Genomic DNA, 20,473 nt, shown 5'->3' with positions numbered 1-20,473 from the left:
AACCAAGGTCTATGGTTTACATTATGGTTTTCACTTTGGCTTTCACTTTGCGCTGTGCAGTTTTATAGGCTTTGACAAATGTACAGTGCCATTTATCTTTCATTGCAGAATCATACAGTACAATTCCAATGCCTTAAAAATGCCATATTCAACCTATTCATTCCTCCTTGTCCCCTCAGAACCTCTGGTAACCACTATCTTTATATCAATGTTACAAGTTCTTCCATTACCGCATGATTATAACTACAATAACAGTAAATCTACTTTGGTCCATGCTTATGCTCCCCCCTTATGTTTGTTTATTCCTCAGTCTTGAGAAATTTGGGATGATGCTTGCTGACTGCTTCAGATTAGGGCTTAGATATTATGGGGCAACTGGAAGGAACTGTTTTGTTTGCAGTTGTAGATACTCCTTGTTTTTTTGGGATGGGGCTTGTCCACGATCATCATCTTGTTGGTTGTCCTGGACAAGTCCAAAGAACTGGAGAGTAGGTGTTGGCTGCAACTCTGCTGAGAGACAGGGCTCATTCGGCCTATGAACAAACCGAAGATTTAAGTCTCTGAGACATATATTTAATGGGTATAGTGATAATTATAGGTTCAAATAAAAGGGGTAGAAGAATCATGAATAGGGAAATTATAAATGATTCTAACTCTGTTATATTGGGGAAATAGATTATCATATATTCCAAAATAGGGCATGCTGAGGGATGTTGATTTCATGAAGCTGTGACCCTTACCTATAATGTCTGGAGGTCCCTAGAGTCCTTGGGAGCTCTTTTGTTTGAGGCTTTGTTAACTGTGGCAGTTATTGAGATCTGCCTGAAACCTGTATAAGGGTAACCTTCAGAATGACCTCCCAACTCACTTTGAAATCTCTTAACCACAAGAACTCTTTTGTATTTGATATTTCCCCCTTTTGGCCATTGTCCCTTTCCAGGTGCATCACTGGTTGGTGCTTGTTAATAATTCCTCAGTTCTAAGGAGGCTTATCCCAGGGAGTCATGTCCCATGTCAGGGGTGGAGAATGTAGTGAGCTTATTTGCTGAGTTTGGTTTAGAGAGAGGCCACATTTGAATAACAAACTGAAATTATTGAACTAAATTTTTTGTTTTCTTATTATTTAAAATGGGTGAATTACTACTTTTTGCAGCTAAGAAGGAAACAAATCAGGCAAACAAGTCAATCCCTTTAGAGTAAAGACTGTATTCCTGAGTGGAAATGTCACTGGATTAGGAGTCAGTCTGGGTTATAATCTTACCTCAGTTCCTTAGTGTGATCTTTTGCAAATCTGTAAGCATCTATTTTCTTATGTGTTATCAAACAAAACAAAAAGTCCTACCTACTTTGCAGGGTTTCTTTGCTAATCAAATGATAACATCTATTTTGTAAATTATACAACTACATATAAAATGCAGTTTATTCTACTAATGTATTTTTGGGGTCAGAGTTTCTCAATTGAGAATTTTTTTCCACAAATTTAAATCTTTTATGTCTCTACCAATCTGGTACATTATAGTACCAAAATGTTAAACTCTGATTAGTAAGGAGGCACTGGTTTCTTAGAAAGTGGTGGTGTGGTAGAAAGTATATTGGATTTGGAGCTAGAAAATGGGGATTCCAGAATTTTCCCCTTCAGAAAGATGCCAAACTTTTCTGAGCCTCCCTAATTTTCAGAAATCAGGCTAATACTAAGTAGCTCTCAGAGTTAAAGTAGGTGAAATTCCTTTGAAATCTAAAAAAACAAGAGTTGGCCAACTTTTTCTATAAAGGATCTGGTAGTAAATATTTTAGGTTTTGCAGGCCATGCAGTCTCTGTTGGAACTGCTCGGCTCTGCCATAGTCAATATGTAAATGACTGAGTGTGGTTATGTTCCAACAAAACTTTTTAAACACTGAAATATAAATTTCAAATAATTTTCACGTGTCACGATATATTATTCTTTTGATTTTTTTCAACCATTAAAAATGTAAAAATAGTTCTTAGCTCATGGGCCATATAAAAGCAGTCATTTGGCGGTGGACTTGGCCCAGTGGTTAGGGCGTCCGTCTACCACATGGGAGGTCCACGGTTCAGACCCCGGGCCTCCTTGACCCATGTGGAGCTGTTCCATGCGCAGTGCTGATGTGCGCAAGGAGTGCCATGCCACGCAGGGGTGTCCCCCGCATAGGGGAGCCCCACGCGCAAGGGGTGCGCCCCGTAAAGAGAGCCGCCCAGCGTGAAAGAAAGTGCAGCCTGCCCAGGAATGGTGCCGCACACACGGAGAACTGACACAACAAGATGCCGCAACGAAAAGAAACACAGATTCCCGTGCTGCTGACGACAACAGAGCGGACAAAGAAGATGCAGCAAATAGACACAGAGAGCAGACAACCGGGGTGGGGGGGGAAGGGGAGAGAAATAAATAAATAAATCTTAAAAAAAAAAAAGGCAGGCATTGGTGGTGGATTTGGCCCATCAGCTATGTAGTTTGGTGACCACTGCTATAAAGGGTTAGACAAAGTAAGGTGTCAGGTAGTGATGGAAGAGTAGGTGATTAATAAATAAAAATTGCTTGATATTGTTGATGGAAGAAGATAGAGATGATATCAGTCTCTTTTCTAATTAGTACCCAGACTTTCATGTAAAATGGGTATCTTTAACTGAGAATATGACTTTGCCTAAGCAAAACTGGAGAATGGAAGTGAGGAAGAAGATAGTTTTAGTGTTGTAAACACTCAACCAAGAACTGTGATATTGTGTGATGTATATATATATATATATGCAGTTCATGGTTGCGTGTAGTGTGTGCATGTGGATCCAAGTTATATGTGGCCCCATGTTATGAGTAGGCTTTGGGAGTCATATGTTGGGGTCGAGTTCTGGTTCTGGTTGTTATTAGCTGTGTGATCTTAAGTAAGTTAAGCTTTTGAACCTTAGTTTTCTCATTTGTAAATGTGAATACAAATATTTACCTCAAGGTTATTATGATGACTACATGAGAAAATACATGTAAAGGGCTTATAGTGCTTGGCACATAGTAGTAAGTAAATGTTAACTGATATTATTCATTTGAATACATCTTTTACATATCACATTTGTTTTGTGCTTCCTTCAGTTATTTTAAGAAATTAAGGATATTTGTAAGAAATATCCTTAACTGATTGTTTTGCACAGGTTGTTTAAAGGATTAAAATAATACAGAGGTGGATTAAAACTCTCTACCCAATCTGCTGCCCTCCCAGAAGGTAACCATTGTTAAGAGTCTGCTGTGTATGTGTAGTTATATGCATATATATGTGCATATACAAATAAAATATACATAATATGTGTTTTGTGACTTTATTCCCATAAGAATATGAGTTAGGTCTCTTTTCATGTCAGAATGTGTATATCTACTTCTTTCTTTTTAATGGATACCTAATATTTCATATTCTATACTTATCTCTCTATAACCAGGATCAGTTTAGAGCATATTCTTTCATAGTTTTTTTTTGACAGGTTTTTTTTTTATATTTTTAAAAAAATTTACTTCTCTCCCTCCCCCCCCCGCCCAGTTGTCTGCTCTCTGTGTCCATTCGCTGTGTGTTCTTCTTTTTTTTATTTTATTTTATTTTATTTTATTTTTTATTGACTTTGTAATAATATTACATTAAAAATATATATGTGAGGTCCCATTCAACCCCACCCCCCCACCCCCCCCTCTCCCCCCCCAACAACACTCGTTCCCATCATCATGACACATCCATTGGATTTGGTAAGTACATCTTTGGGCACCTCTGCACCTCATAGACAATGGTCCACATCATGGCCCATACTCTCCTCCATTCCATCCAGTGGGCCCTGTGAGGATCCACGATGTCCGGTGATCACCCCCGAGGCTTCTTCTGTGTCTGTTTGCATCCTTGTCAGTGGCACTGGGACTCTGTGTCTCTTTTTGTTGTGTCATCTTGCTGCGTCAGCTCTCCATGTGTGCGTTGCCACTCCTGGGCGAGCTGTACTTTTCGCGCAGGGCGGCTCCCTTGAGGGGCGCACTCCTTGTGCGTGGGGCTCCCCTACTTGGGGGACACCCCTGCATGGCAGGGCACTCCTTACGTGCATCAGCACTGCATGTGGGCCAGCTCACTACATGGATCAGGAGGCCTTGGGTTTGAACCCTGGACCTCCCCTGTGGTAGGCGGACGCTTTATCAGTTGAGCCAAATCTGCTTCCCTGTGTAATTTTGACTCTTTAAATATGCATTCTTTTCAACTGCTGGTTCCAAAAGTTGAAGAAATTCTTTGAGCGATAAGTTGACAAAGTACAGATTTTATCCTGGATTTTTCCATGGAGAGAACCCTGATAAGCCACAGTGGAGGAGTTATTTTGAAGTTTTAATTCAAATGCTTCAAACTTACATAGCAAACATTTTGAAGGTGTTAGTACCTATAGAATACAAATTTGTGATATTTTTCCTATAATTTCAATTTCTACAGAAGTGCTTTTGTAGTTGTCTTTATACATATTCCTAAGGCTCGGGTCAGCTGTTTACCATTTTATGAAGGAAGAAACTGTCAAATGTAGGTCATGACATAAAGCTGTGAGTTCAGTAAGAGACTTCCAGGTTTGAGGCCTGATTTTTGTGGACTCTCACTGAGCCATGTTTCTACATTGCTGAATGTAGAAGAGATATTATCCTAATAACTGAAGTATACCTCTTTTAATGCCAACCTGGTTTATGAACTGGAAATTATATTAAAAATACTTCTCTGCCTAAGTAGAGTCTCCCAAAAGTCATTTAATATTTTTTTGAGTACTCTTGAATAGTGCTTTAATAGAGTGTTGCCCCTAGGGATTATTAAGAAGTAGAAAATAATAGCTACCATTTATTGATTATTATATTGTGCCAGGCACTGTGCTAAGTAGTTTATATGTATATTTTCATTTTATTATTATCAGTCCTGTGAGAGTTCACAAGTGAAATCAAGAATGAGTGAGGTTAAGTAACTTGCCTCCAATCTCTCAGGAGTGAGATGAACAAACTGGATTTAATTTCAGTTCTCTTCCACACAAGAGCCTTGGTTCTTTAACTCATTGTTTTATTGTCAAGAAGCTATTTGTTCCATGATGACAAGGCCCTGGATATATTTTTCTTACTGAAGTGCTTGGCTTAGTTTTGTTTTGTTTTGATTTTTGTTTTTAGGAGGTACTGGGATTGAACTTGGGGGCCTTCTATATGTGAAGGATTTTAACCACTGGGCTATACCCCTTCCACTTGGCTTAGGTTTTAAAATTTGTTTTTCTTACTTCTTGTTACTCTTAGGACATCAGCTATTGCATGTTATTATCATAACTTTTACCTTTATAACAGTGATTCTTAACCCAGGAGATCATGCTGTGAATAAGGAGGGTGGAGAGTATTGTTTTAAAAATGCATGTTTGATCTTATGGTGGCTTTGATTTTAGTCAGAACGTTTTAAGATTCTTAAAGGGGAACATCTTTTTTAAAAAATTTAATTTATAGACCATAACTGATTTAAGTACAAAAGTCAGTGATTTTTAATACATTTATAGAGTTGTGCAACCTTCATTACAATCCAATTTTAGAACATTTCCATCACTCCAAAAAGATCCCCCATGCCTGTTCGCCCTGTTTCTGTGCTCCAGCTCCAGGCAAACACTAATCTATTTTCTGACTCTATATGTATTTTCTGGACATTTCATTTAAGTGGAATCATACAGTATGTGGTCTTTTCCTTTGACTTTAACTTTTCAAGGGGTTCTTAACCTCTTTTGTTCCATGGACCCCTTTGCCAGTCAGGTGAAAACCACAGAACCCTTACTAAGTCCACACTCTACTTTATATTATTTAATAAATATATCACACGCCAACATGTCCCCACAATAATAATGTTTTTTAAAATTTCAATTCAAGCTCACAAACCCCTTGTTAAGAACTGCTGACTTATTATGTTTTTAAGATTACTCCACATTATAGCATGTATTAGTATTTCACTCCTTTTATTGCTGAATCATATTACCTTGTATGGATATAACACATTCATCAGTTGGTGAACATTTGGGTTGTTTCCACTTTTTGGCTATTTTGGATAATGCTGCTGTGAACACTCATGTACAAGTTTTTGTGTAGACATACGTTTTGCTTTTTCTTGGGTAGATACCTAGCGGAAAATTGCTGGGTCATATGGTAACTTTATTTATTTATTTATTTTCAAAGATTTATTTTTTATTTATTTCTCTCCCCTTCCTCCCCTCCCATTTGTCTGCTCTCTGTGTCCATTCGCTGCATATTCTTCTGTGACCACTTCTATCCTTATCAGCAGCACTGGGAATCTGTGTTTCTTTTGATGCATCATTTTATGTCAGCTCTCCGTGTGTGCGGCACCATTCTTGGGCAGGCTGCACTTTCTTTAGCGCTGGGTGGCTCGCCTTATGGGGCACACTTCTTGCTGTGGGGTTGCCCTATGCAGGGGACACCCCTGTGTGGCAGGGCACTCCTTGCGCACATCAGCACTGCACATGGGCCAGCTCCACACAGGTCAAGGAGGCCCGGGGTTTGAACCTTGGACCTCCCATGTGGTAGGTGGACGCCCTATCCATTGGTCCAAGTCTGCTTCCCCATATGGTAACTTTATGGTTAACTTTTTGAGAAACTACCAAACTGTTTTATGAAGTGGCTACATTATTTTATATTCTTACAAGCAATGTATAAGGTTTCCATTTTTTCCACATCCATGTCAAGGCTTGTCATTGTCTGTCTCTTTTGTTATAACTGTCCTTGAGCATGTAGTGGTATCATATTGTGGCTTTAATTTTCTTTTCTCTAATGAGTAGTGATGTGAAACATCTTTTCATGTGCTTATTGACCATTTGTATATCTTCTTTAGAGAAATGTCTATTTAGATCCTTTGCCCACTTTTTTTTAAAAGCAGAAAGTCTGCTTTTATTATATTGTACTTGACAAAGAGGTTGATAATATCAGTGGTAGAAAAAGGTAGAAACATGTAAGTGTGAGAAGACAAGTTCTATATGGAGATGCTCTTTGGAGGATGGTAAGAAATCTTTGGATATTGGCAAGAGGAGATACAGCTCCAAGAGGGCAGGAAACTCCTGTGATAAAAATTATCTTATTTTCTACATCTTTCTGTGGCCAATCTATCAGCTTTTTCATTGCCTTGATGCCTCAATCACCGGGAACATACAATTGAATTCCTTGGGATGCTTGATCAATCTTCTCAAAAGAGATGTTGACCACATTTCTTCTTTCTTTTTTTATTTTAAATAACAATTTTTTAAATTAAAGTTAATAGATCACATAGAACATTATGTTAAAAAAAGTGTAAGAGGTTCCCATATAACCCCCACCCCACTCCCCCACCCCATCATCTTTGTAAATTGTATTTTTTGAAGACATATACATCACATAAAAGGTTACATTATAAAACACATAAGAGGTTCCCATATATCTCCCATCCCTTCATCCCACTCTTCCCACATCAGCAACCTCCCCTATCAGTGTGGCACATGCATCGTATTCGGCAAACACATTTTGGAGCACTGCTGCACCATGTGGATAATAGTTTACTCTGTAGTTCACACTTTCCCCCGGTACATTCAGGGGTTATGGCAGGATATATAATGTCCAGCATTTGACCCTGCAATATCATTTAGGACAGTTCCAAAGTCCCAAAAATGCCCCTTCATCCCATCTCTTCTTCCCACTCCCTGCCCTCAGCAACTACTGTGACCATTTTCTCCCCGTCAATGATACAATTTCTTTTATTAGTAGTCACAAAAGTTTTATAGTAGAATATCAGTAAGTATACTCTAATCCATATTTTATTCCTCCATTCTGTGGGCCCTGGGATGGTGATGTCCACTCCACCTCTATATTGAGAGGGGACTTAGATTCCACATGGATGATGGATGCAATTCTCATGCTTGCGGTTGTAGGCATTTTCAGTTTCCTTGTGTGATTGACCATCTTCACCTCCTTGTTAGCTGACTTGCGTAAGTCCAACAAACCAGAGAGTAGGAGTTGCAAATCTGCTGAGGCTCAGGGCCCAGCTGGCACATGGACAGTCCAGAGATTCAAGTCTCCTGAGTATACACCAATGCTAGCACCATCCAAAGGTTCATTAAAAGTGACAGAACAGGCATGTGTAGAAAGGTCACATCTGAGTCCAAATCCATCACACTCAGGGACACAAATTCCCAAGTAGGGCCACTGATGTGGTACTGAGCTCCAGAGCCATGACCACATCCCTGTCGGTCTCTGTAGCCCTCAGGAGAACCAGTACCTGGGGTTGTATCCACTTTGGCTGTTTCTGGGGTCTTCCTGAGGAGTGCGTAAGTGTGACCCCTCTGATGACCTCCTGACTCTTTTTTGAAGACTCTTAGCCATATAAACTCACTTGACTTTGCCATTTCCCCCTTTTATTCAAGGTGAAAAAAGCAGTTTTTAGCACATGATCCTACATGTGGGCTGATGTATTCTGCTGGTCTGCATTGACCCTTTCATTCAAGGTCTTTTTCTATTTACATCACCAGCTGGTGCTTGCTTGTAATCCCTTGGCACCAGGGAGGCTTATCCCTGGGGGTCATGTCCCACACTGGCGGGAATGTAATGCATTTACATGCTGAGTTTGACTTAGCGAATGGCCACATTTGAGCAACATGGAGGATTTCAGGAGGTAAGTCTTAGGCACCCTGCAGCTCTAGGCCTAGTTCATATTTCAGGCACACAGACTCATAAACATAGTCATTAATCTCAAGGGCTCATTATTGGGAAATCCTTCTTTGTTGGTCTTTGCCGTTGTACTTGGGGACAACATCTCTTCTGGAGGCTGTTTTCCACCCGTTTTCTTTCCAGTTACCAGTCCATTCTGTCATGCCTTTGATGACAAATTGTTCCATTCCAAACATGAGTTTTTCTAGGTTTTTCTTTACTTGTTCATTTGCTTTATGGGCTGCCTGCAGTTCAGTACTGTGGTTTGCCTGCCATCCAGAAACCCTCTTATTTACATTTAGGGGATTGCCAGGTCCGCAGTGAACCCCACAATCTGTTTGTGTACAAACAGATTTTGTTCTGTTCTTGCATTATTTTTACAGCTACCATCTATATAAGCATTTGGAGGTATGCTCTTGGCCCCTGCCTGAAGCCCATCCCTATCATTCCCAGGAGTTCATGTCATCCATTTTCAATAGGATCTCTCAGCATTGTCCTGGGTATCCAGCTAGGAGGTCTCTCCCTTTGCCCATTTTAAAATTATATTATTTGTCATTTCATTGTTGAATTGTAGGAATTCTTTATGAATTCTGCATAGAAATCCTTTATCAGATATATGATTTGCAGATATTTTCTCCCATTCTGTGTGTGGCCTTTTTACTTTTTTTTTTTATAGTATCCTTTGAAGCACAAATTAAAAAAAAATTTTTAAGAATATTCAGATTACATAAATCTTACATAAAAATGTAGGAGGTTCCCATAAGCCCCACTCCCTACCCCTCCCACACATACTTCCCCACATTAACAACATCCTTCATTAGTGTGGTATATTTATTAAAATTGATGAACACATATTGGAGTGTTGCCACTAAGTATAGATTATAGTTTACATTATAGTTTAAACTCTCTCCTGCACAATTCTGTAAGTTAAGACAAGATATATAATGACCTGTGTCTGTCACTGCAGTGTCATTCAGGAAAATTCCAATCTCCCAAAAAGGGCCCATATTACACCTATTTTTCCCTCTCCTTCCCCCTCAGAACCTCTGGAGGCTCCTACCTCCACATTCATGATAAAAGTTCTTCCATTGCTAGAATAATAAGTCTATAGTAGAATAACAGTAAGTCTACTTTAGTCCATTATTCATTCCCCAATCCTGAGAATTCTGGGATGGTGATGACCACTCTATCTCTAATTGAGAGGGGTCTTAGATCCCATAGGGCTGATGAATGGGACTATCTTGCTTGCAGTTACAGACTCTCTCAGTTCCTTGGGATGGTTGTTGTCCGTCATCATTTCCTTGTTAATTGTCCTGGGTGGGTCCAATGAACTGGAGAGTAGGTGTTTAACTTGAGATTCAGGGCCCAAAGATTTGAGTCTCTTGGACATAAACCTATCAATTCTAGTACTAGCTATAGGTTCAAATAGAAGGGGCAGAAGAGCCATGTGTAGGGAAAAACCACAACTGAGTCTAATTCTGTCACACTGGGGAGCATAAATTCCAAAGTAAGGCCCACAGGTCGGGTGCCAAACTCCTTAGCTGTCTGCCATTCCTATAGTGTCGATGTCTCCAGAGTCCTCAGTAGCCCTGCTATTTGAAGCAATATTTACTGTGGCAGTCGATGGGATCCTACTGAGAAGTGTATAAGCCTAACTTCTGGGATGACCTTCTGTCTCACTTTGTAGTCTTTTAGCCATATAAACTCATTTGTCTTTGCCCTTTACCCCTTTTGGTCAAGGTCTTTTTCAGTCGCATTACTAGTTGGTGCTTGGTAGTAATCCCTTGGTGCCAGGGAGGCTCATCCTGGGAGTCATGTCCCATGCTGGGGGGAAGGTAATGCATTTATATGCTGAGTTTTTTGCTTAGAGGCCATGTTTGAGCAACAAGGAGGCTCTCAGGAGGTAACTCTTAAGTAACCTATAATACTAGACTAAGTTTCAGTTTCAAAAGAAAAGGCTAATAAGTACAGTCATCAATATCAAGGGCCCATCAAAGGCCCATTCTCCTTCACTAGTCACTGCCCCTATACGCGGGGGAGTCTTGCTGTCCCATTAGAGAATGGCAGAACTCCCCAGGATGGGAATTGGATATTCTTTCAGTTATTGTGTGAATCTCCACCCACTGTGACAATGCCCCATGAACACTTGAACTTGTTCATATGCCTTATAGGTTTGCCCCAGGTGAATCTCCTCCCATGCATCACCTATCACTGATGCTCAGTGATCTTCCCCTGCCACAATTGTAACCCTTCTGTGATCCAAAACTTCTTCAAAAATGAAGCCAACAAAATAACCAAATAAAATTAATAAGAAAATGATATAATAATGATAGTTTTAAAAATGAAAAATAAAATACAAAAATTTAAAAAGAATTTGAAATCATAAAAGGAATAATAAAAAGAAATTTGAAAATTTTGGCATTATGTTTTTCACTATTGTAAGATCTGTTGGCTTGTATGTACAGTGACGTTTTCTTCCATATATTCTCCCAGTGTCTTATTTTTTCATTTTATCTTCAAAGAAACTTTAGGTTACAGAAAAGTCACATACAGAATATAGGGGATTCCCATATACCCAACATCCTCCCCCTTTTCCCCTTTCCCCTATTAATAACATTTTGCATGAGGTTGGTACATTTGTTATAATTGATGTACAAATATTGAAGCATTGCTACTAAACATGGTCAATTATTTACATTATGGTTTATGTTTTGATACACACACTTTTATAAATTTTGACGAAATTTAACATGGCCTGTATTCATCATTGCAAGATCATGTAGAACAAGTCTAGTGTCCCCAAATGCCCTGTTCCATCTATTCTGTTCCTCCCTCCCGTCTGGACCCACGGTAACCACCAAGCTTCACTCCTTGAAGAACAAGATTCATAGTTACTTGCAACAACATTGAGGGCTTGACATACTGGCCTGTCTTCCCCTATTTTTGATGAAGTGCATGTGTCTATCTTTTACTTTTGTTGCTTATGCTTTTGGTGTCATATCTAAGAAACTGTTGCCTAATTCAAGAGGTTTATAGTTTTACATTTAGATCTATGGTCTGTTTTGAGTTAATTTTTGTATATGGTGTGAGGGTACATGGTCTGACTTCATTCTTTTACATGTGTGTATCCAGTTTTCTCAGCACTATTTGTTAGAAAGACTTTTCTTTCCCCATTGAAATGGTCTTAGTACCCATGTTGAAAATAAATCTACCATAAATATGTGGGTTTATTTCTGAATTTTCAATTTTTATTCATTTTATTTTTATGTCTTTCCATATGCCAGTCCCATCTTGTCTTGATTACTGTAGCTTTATAGTAGAGTTTGAAATCTGGAAGTGTGAGTTCTCCAACTTTCTTTTTTTTTCAAGATTGGTTATTCAGGGTCCCTTGTATTTGCACATGAATTTGGGACCAGCTTTCAATTTCTGGAAGGAAACCAGATGGGATTTTGATAAGATTTGCATTAAATTTGTAGAAAAATTTTGGGATTTCTCCTAATTTTGTTCCATTTTTCTGTTTTTCTAATTTGATATTTCTGTGTATTTTTGTTTGATATCATTTTTTAATATGTCTTTCTGACAAATTGTGCCCTCTAAGGCCCATAACATAAAACAGGTATATAGGCTTAACTTTGTGAGGCAAAGGAAACAGTTTTCTCATTGGTGGTTTGACAATTCACTTGAAAAGTTTTTGCTCCTTATATACAGATGTAGCACACATACATTGTGGAAAGTTTTAGAAAATGCAGAAATACCGAAAAGCAGAAAGAAGACAAAAGCCTATAATCTCACTCACTATTCAGAGTTAATAACCCTTCTAGTTTTTTCATGTATTCACACACAAATGCATATATTATGTATGCATTATATGCATGTATATTAAAATGGAGGCTTGTAAATATTCCTTTTCCCATTTAACCATATTTAGAGAACGTGTTTTCATCTCACTAAAAACTTCTGTTATTTTTAATGCTATCTTATCTCATTGTGAGATACATAATTTAAACTTCTCTGGGGCTTATGTTTGGTTACAATTTTTCCAAGTTGTAAGGTCCATAATGAAAGTTTTTATAGTTAAATCTTTGCACAGATTCTTCACTATTTTCTAAGGCAAATTCCTGTAAGTACAATTGTTGACTCTAAAGGATGGATGTTTTTAAGTCTTCCTTTTCTTTTTTTTTAACTAAAGCATATTCATATTTTTTTCATTATTTAAAGAATACTTGATTAGTTTCTGTAATTAAGTGTATGTATATTTGATAATCGTTTCCGTTAAAATCTAAACGAAAGCTCATAAACAAGTATTTGTATTAGTCAAACCTACTATTGAATTCATTTTAGAACCTTAGACAAAAAAAATCACTTGCTAGGAAATTTTGTGGTTGTTTTATTTATTTTTGTGTCAGTTTATAACTAAGTGAACTCAGGGTTTGGATACTTGTTTTGAATTCATGAATTGATAGATGAGGCTAAAAACTAGGTTCCTAATCAACATTCATGCAGTATGAAACTTACTGAGCTATATGCCAAGTAGTATACTCGGCACTGGGGCCTACAATGGTAAACAAGATAAGACATAGTCCCTGGAGTCTGCTAGTTGGTAAAATTGGACAGAAAAAGGAATAAACTTCTTACTAACAACAACAAAAAAAAGGATTAAAAAATCAGGTGACTTGTTTTCTTCTTAATGATTTCCTTTGTGGGGTGATTTTAAAATATCCTTTTCTTTTCTCTTCAGGTTGCTATGGAAATATAAGACCACATAAAAGGAAGTCCATTCTAATAATTCTGATACCTGAGATGTAACTAGGCTAAAGAGTGGAAAAGGAAAAATTCTAGTGCCAACCTTAATTACAATGGCTACTGATTCTGCGGAGCCAGCTAGCACAGATGATTCTGAGAAACCTGATGGAGTTTCATTGGAAAACAGAGTCCTTCAGGTTGCTATGACTTTAACAGTGGAAGCTAAACATAAGGCAAGAAACAGTACCTTCTCTGCTTCTGGTGAAACTGTGGAGAAGAAGAGATTTTTCCGAAAGAGTGTTGAGATGATGGAATCTGACAAAGTTTCTGAATCTTCTCCCAAAGATGAGAGAGTAAAGGCTGCAACAAATATTCTAAGAGTAGATAAACTTCCTACAAATGTACTGAGAGGTGGAAAAGAAGTTAAGTATGAACAGTGTTCAAAGGCAATTTCAGAATCCTCAAAAGATTGTTTCAAAGAAAAAAATGAAAAGGAAATGGAAGAAGAAGCAGAAATGAAAGCCGTAGCTACTTCTCCTAGTGGCAGGTTCCTGAAATTTGACATAGAGCTGGGAAGAGGAGCATTTAAAACAGTATATAAAGGATTGGACACTGAAACATGGGTTGAGGTTGCTTGGTGTGAACTGCAGGTGAGTATATAATCTTGGTCTTAATAAATTCCAGTTTTAGCTGGCATAACCTTTTGAGTGATCCAGGATTAAAATGGAGGGTTTATCCCATCCCCCCAAATGATGCTCTTTTTCTAGATCTTTGTTGGCATTAATGCCAATCTTTTATTTCTCCTGTTATTTTCTCCTCTGTTTTAAAGGAATAAAAATCCATCATGGTTCTTTTGGGAAAGTGATCTTAATTTATTTAACTTAGGAACTACCTGAAACTATTGTTAACTTCTTGTTTTGAAAGATTTTAGTAATTTTTTTTTAGTAAATGCCCTTATGGGTTGCTTGTTTTACTAATACAATAATAGGGATATAGTCAGTATTTGTTTTACCTTTTCTCTTTTTTTTTCAACAAAATTGTTTGGGTTCATGTAATTTTTTTTCAGAGCAGGAAAGGTTATTTCTTGATTGTCTGGAGGATCTCTATTGATATGAACTCCCTATGCCTTTGAGTTTGCCTCCAAGATGATCTCTGGAAGAAATAATCACCAGAATCTACTGAGGTTAGTCAACTGGAATGTATTTGGAAAGGAGAAATGAAAGTAACAGGAGAAAGGTTAAATTTCTTAGCTATTTGGTTCCATAGTAAATGTTTATATAGTATTTTATTAAAATAATGAAATACTAAGTGGGGACAGAATGTCATAGAAGGTGTTATAATAAGAATAATTTCAGACAGATATAGGTCAAATACAAGGAAAACTTTTGTGACCTCAATCAGTTCATGAGAAATGGTCAGTGTTCACATGAGATGCTTAAAATTAAAATAGAAGAATGATATATCAAAGTACAGGTTTGTTTTTCTTTTGTTGTTGTGTTTTTATTGTCTTTCTGTTTTAGGAGGTACCAGGGAGTGAACCCAGGACCTCATACATGGGAAGCAGGTGCTCAATTACTGAGCTACATCCACTTCCCAATGAGAGTTGGTTTTTTGTGTGTTTGGTTTTTTTTTTAGGAGGTACTGGGGATCGAACCCTGGACCTCATACATGGGAAGAAGGTGCTCAACTACTTGAGCTACATCTACTCCCTGTTATTGTCATTTTAAAAGAACTAGAAGGGACCTTAGAATAGAGGTAAAAACTGGGGCCCAGAGAGTTATAGTAAATTTGGTGTGTTAGCTGCTAAACCTTGTTCTAAGATATTCTATTGTTCTATGCTCCACTAGCCACTGTTATGGATCATTTACGACCTCCTAAGTGCTTCACTTAAACTCCTGTGTTTAATGCTCATAACAGTCCTGTGAGAATTTGATGCTCTTTTTATCATCACCATTTCACTAATGGGAAAAGCAAAGCCCAGGGAGGGCAAGTGATTTGCCCATGATCACACAGCTGGTGGGTGACAGGAGCTAGAATCAAATCTAGACATTATGCCTCCCAAGCCTGTGCTCTTGATCACAGAGTGCTGTGCTTTCCTCGTTGGAAAGAGCAGGCACTCAAGTTAGAATACCAGAGTTCAAATTGTGGTCCTTTTCCTTAGTAGTTATGCCACGTTGGACTAGTTATTTAACCGCTCTGAGTCTCAGTTTACTCACGTATGAAATGAGACTCATACTTAGCTATGGAAGGTTGCTGTGGAAATTCCTAATTAATCCAGGTATGCCCTTGAGTCATGTTGGTTCTGATTGTTTCTTTTCTACCTTAACATCCTACCTCTGTCCTCCTTTCCTTGTATTCTACTGCCTCCCACTTGATGTAGCATTAAACTCAGCAGCTAATGTGGTCTTGTTTCTGTCGTTTCAAATTCCATTGGTCTCTTGTGTGTGTGGGTATGCATGTTTATTTTTTAATTATTATTTTTTATAGATTTATTTATTTCTCCTCTGCCACTCATTCTTTGTGCTTGCTGTCTGCTCTCTGTGCCTGTTCATCGTGTGTTCGTCTTCGTTTAGGAGGCACTGGGACCTCCCATGGGGGAGGTGCCCAGTCACTTGAGCAACCATTGTTCCCTGTTTGTTGGCCTCTCATTGTGTTTTCCTCCTTGTGTGTCTTCTTTGCATCATCTTATTGCATCAGGTCACTGCAGCCCATCATGTCAGCTTGTCTTGCTTGTTGTCTTTAGGAGGCACTGGGAACCAAAACTGGGATCTCCCATGTGGTATTCAGGAAATCAACTGCTTGATCCACATCTGCTTCCCTGTGTGTTTTTTTTTTAAGATTTATTTATTCCCATCACTCACCTGTTGTCTGCTCTCTGTGTCCATTCACAGTGCATTCTTCTGTGTCTGCTTGTCTCTCTTTTAGGCGGCACTGGGAACCGATCCTGGGACCTTCCAGAGTGGGAGAGAGGTGCTCAATCTCTTGTGCCACCTCAGCTCCCTGGTCTGCTGCATCTCTTATTGTGTCTCCTCTGTGTCTTTTTTTGTTGCATCATCTTGCTGCACTAGCTTTCTGCTCTGGCCAGCTTGCTATGCAGGCCAGCACTCTGCTCGAGCCAGCTTGCCTGTGGGCCAGCACTCTGCTTAGGCCAGCTCTCCGCTTGGGCCGGCTCACTGCATGGGTCAGCTTGCCTTCACCAGGAGGCCCTGGGAAACAAACCTTGGACCACCAGATGGTAGATGGGAGCCCCAATCTCTTGAGCCACATCTGCTTCCCCCTGCATGTTTATAATAGCATGACTTCCCCCCTTCTGAATTTGCTGTAGGTTGCTGCTATTCAATTAGATTGAAATTCAGTGTAGGTCCCCGCGTTTCTAGGAAGCTTTTTATTGAACACCATGGTTTCCAGACTTTACTGTCTGTACGAGTCAGTGTTTGCTTCCTTTGCAGATTCCTGGGCCTTTTGTCAGAGACTCTGATTCAGTAAGTCTGGGTGGGGTGCAAGGCTTTGCAATTTGAACAAGTTTTCTAAGTGGTTCTAATGTAAGAAGTTCCTTGACCACTCTCTTGAAAGCAAGTTAATGGTCAGGCCATTGTAATAGTCTTTGAAAGGTGTGTGCATATGTGGGGTTTTCTTGGTTGTCATCTCATCCTTTGTACTCTTTAAGAATTTTATAAGATATATGTCATAGTAGAAATATTAGGCAATACAGATAAGCAAACATCAAATTCACCCTTGTTTTATGTGTGTTTCTGTTTAATGACACCTCATTTTAATATATGTTGTTGCTTAATTAACATTGAACTCATGGCCAACAACACTATAGCTCATGCCTAAATAAAACTTACCTAACACATGTGTGTGTATTTTCTCTGTAAGGCACATCACAGCCTTTTTGCACTTGGGAAGCAAACATACAAAATCAAAGAAATTATACTACTTTGAGGACAATGTTTTAAACAGTTTACTATATCTTTCTGGACTTTTCTTTTGCATGAATGTATATATGAAAGTTTGTATGTCCCCCCCCCAAATGATATCATACTATAAAGTTTTGTAATGTTTTTCCATTTATCATGAACATCTTTTCATTATCATTAATTGTACATTTTAACAATTTTTAATATATGCCTAGTATTTCATTGTAAGTTTATCTTATAACTTATTTAACATGTCCTCTATGGTTGGACATTTAGATTTTTCTCCAAAATTTCACTATTATAGGTATGGCTGTAATGAACAACCCTTGTATATATATTGAAAATTACATAAATTTTAATTTTACCTCTGCACTGTGACATCGGTAAGACTCATCTTTTAGTGCACATGGGGGAGATAATTTCCATACACTTGGTAGTAGAGTACATAGTAAAGATATATCAAGTATTTTGCAAATTATGCACTCTAGCTATGATTTGGGAATCTCTCATGTCCAGCAAACATTATAAATATATAAGATATATTTTAATTTATAAAGAGATCAAGTGCAATTTTCTAATCTGAAAGGAATGTAAGAATTAGTGGACTCATTTGATAAGTTTTGCATATTGCCTCATCCTCTGGAATTAAGAAAAACTAGGTTATTTAGATTCCCAGAAGCATAAGGGACATCATCTTTTAAATACTTTACTGAATACTATGCAATCTGTAATTTATAATTTCTCTTTTTCCTTCCATAAAGCCTTCTTTATCATATAACTAAACAACTTTATAGAAAAAATCCCAGTGAGCAGTATTTATATTATTTAGATTATCTCCAATCTTTATTTATATACACGTATATAGTTTGTTCTCATTATTCACAGTATAATTATGTTCTAAAAAGGTATGCCAACAATTAATTGGTGAATACTGAACCATTGCTCCTAGGGGAAATCCATGGTTAGCTTCCTGTAAGCCTCTGGTCACAGCATTAACCCATCAATATATAACCGGTTTTATGTGTGTTTCTATTTAATGATACCTCATTTTAATATAAGTTGTTGCTTAATTAACATTGATCTTATGGCCAACAGAACTATAATTCATGCCTGAATGAAGCTGATCTAACACATGTATTTTTTCCATAAGGCACATCACAACCTTCTTTCACTTAGGAACACTAAACAGCCCTTCAGTGCTATACTTGGGGACCATTTTAAAGAGCAAAATTATCAACAAAAAGCACCAAAAATGTGAAAAATGTGGTGCTTAAATATACCATGAAAAGCCCACTCATTTGCAGTATGAGAGCTGAAGCAAGTAGGCAGAGTGCCACCTTGTTCATCCTCAGCTGGGAATGTGTTCATTGGGTGATTCAAATTTTTCACAGCTCTGCACATGTCTGCAAATGACTGTGAAAGTGACACAAGTATTTATTTGAAGGTTACAAATAAAGTTTAGTGAGTAGGTGAATTCACAAATATAGAATCTGTGAATAGTGAGGATTGACTATGTATGTATATATATATACACACACACACACAATTATTACTGATATATCCATACTTTCGTTTTCTTATAAACTTAATATATGTTTTTTTATTGACAGCATTAGAATATATGAACTATATTATATTGCACTTATACCACCTCTTGTTTAATCCTCTCCTGAAATTAGGCAGTTCTTTTCATTTTTTAATTTTATTTTTATAGTTTTGATTTGAAATTCACAGTTAACAAGAAGTTTTAATACCCTCTTCCTTTTGATGGCATGTCCACCCCCATTTTGTGGATGGTCGAGCCTTATTTAACAAATCTTAAAAGCCCCACATCCATTCATTTAGAATAGAATGACCTCACGGCAGTGCAAAGAGCCAGGAAAGATGGATTTTATTGTTGATGTTTGGTTTCCGGAATGTTAAACAAACCAGCATACCTTATGATATAGGTCAGATTTAGGATTTGACCATAAACACCTACATTTCACCAGTTTGTCATATTTGTTTTATAGACTTTGACTTTTGTTTTAAACTAGGCAAATCACTGTGAATGAAAGTTATCAGTCATAAGTGCTTGTTAGAGGACTGTTTATGTTAGTTCATGATGTTGAAAGACCTGGTCGGGTATTAACTGAAAAGTTCTGTTTAGTAACACTCAGGAATTTGTAATAATTTCCTGCTCTACTAACAACTTGAGAATCAATAGCATTCTCCTTCTACACTTGGAAACATGACCACTAGGACATTTATCATTTGTTTTCTTTTTCTTTTTTTTGTATAAAACATTTAATTTATTTTTCTTCTTTTGGGAATTTGATGTATCACCATTGTATTACAACTGAGCCGTTAATCTTGTAGCCTCATCAACATTAACTGGCTTGTTTTTACCATGCTGCTGAGAAATTGGCTGTTTCTGCAGAGGTTCAAGGGAAAGGACTTTTGAGGAAGATGAAAGTTCCTTTTGTATATCTATAAAAGCTTTATTTACTCCATTAACTTTTTCATCATGCACTATGTTTATCTTCTTAAAATTTGTAATAACTGGGCTTGCTTTGCTTTTAGTCTTAAAGTGTTTTTGGTTGATTATATGAAGTACATTCCTGGACTTCTGCCCCCTTAATTTGTTCTTGGCCATTTTCTCTGATATCCACGTACAGCTACTCAAGCCCCAAGTCATCATTTGTTTTCTTGATGGAACTTAGTTTTCATGTAATGGGGCTATTTTTCTAAAGAAGGAACATCATAGATTTCTGAAAATTTTTGTTCTTTGTTTCAAAAATTTATTTGAATGTGCTTATATTAATATCTAGCATAAATTTCACTGTGGAGTCAGGTATGTGATTCTTATACAGATAGTTAAATGGGCTTCCATTAAATAGCAGGGAGACAACTATCAACTCTAGCTATAATGTCTGAACTGAAGCAAAATTAACAATGAAAAGAAAGCTACCCCTCCCCCCAAAACAAGATACCATAGACTAGCAGATTGACATGTTAATTGAGGATTCTGATACCCTTTCCTTATAATAGTGAATATGTTCAAAGTGATGTAGTGAAATTCACAGCTTAAAAATCGACACTTAACTTATACATCTGATGCAT

At 37.7% G+C, this 20,473-nt stretch overlaps 1 protein-coding gene across 9 annotated transcripts in view; it reads left to right on the top strand.

Annotated features, from left to right (window-relative positions):
* The window catches only part of WNK3 (WNK lysine deficient protein kinase 3), a 230,693-nt gene that overhangs the window by 10,914 nt on the left and 199,306 nt on the right, over nt 1-20,473 (top strand). For all 9 annotated transcript variants that reach the window (XM_058291562.1, XM_058291565.1, XM_058291564.2 and 6 more), the window contains exon 2: nt 13,447-14,101. In XM_058291562.1, the coding sequence (XP_058147545.1) occupies nt 13,565-14,101 (537 nt within the window). In that variant the 5' untranslated portion in view covers nt 13,447-13,564. The remainder of the gene's footprint in view (nt 1-13,446; nt 14,102-20,473) is intronic.

Source organism: Dasypus novemcinctus, chromosome X, assembly GCF_030445035.2.
Source record: "Dasypus novemcinctus isolate mDasNov1 chromosome X, mDasNov1.1.hap2, whole genome shotgun sequence".
Taxonomy (NCBI): domain Eukaryota; kingdom Metazoa; phylum Chordata; class Mammalia; order Cingulata; family Dasypodidae; genus Dasypus; species Dasypus novemcinctus.
Note: the sequence above shows the minus strand (reverse complement) of the source record. Positions and strands in the feature narration are given on the sequence as shown.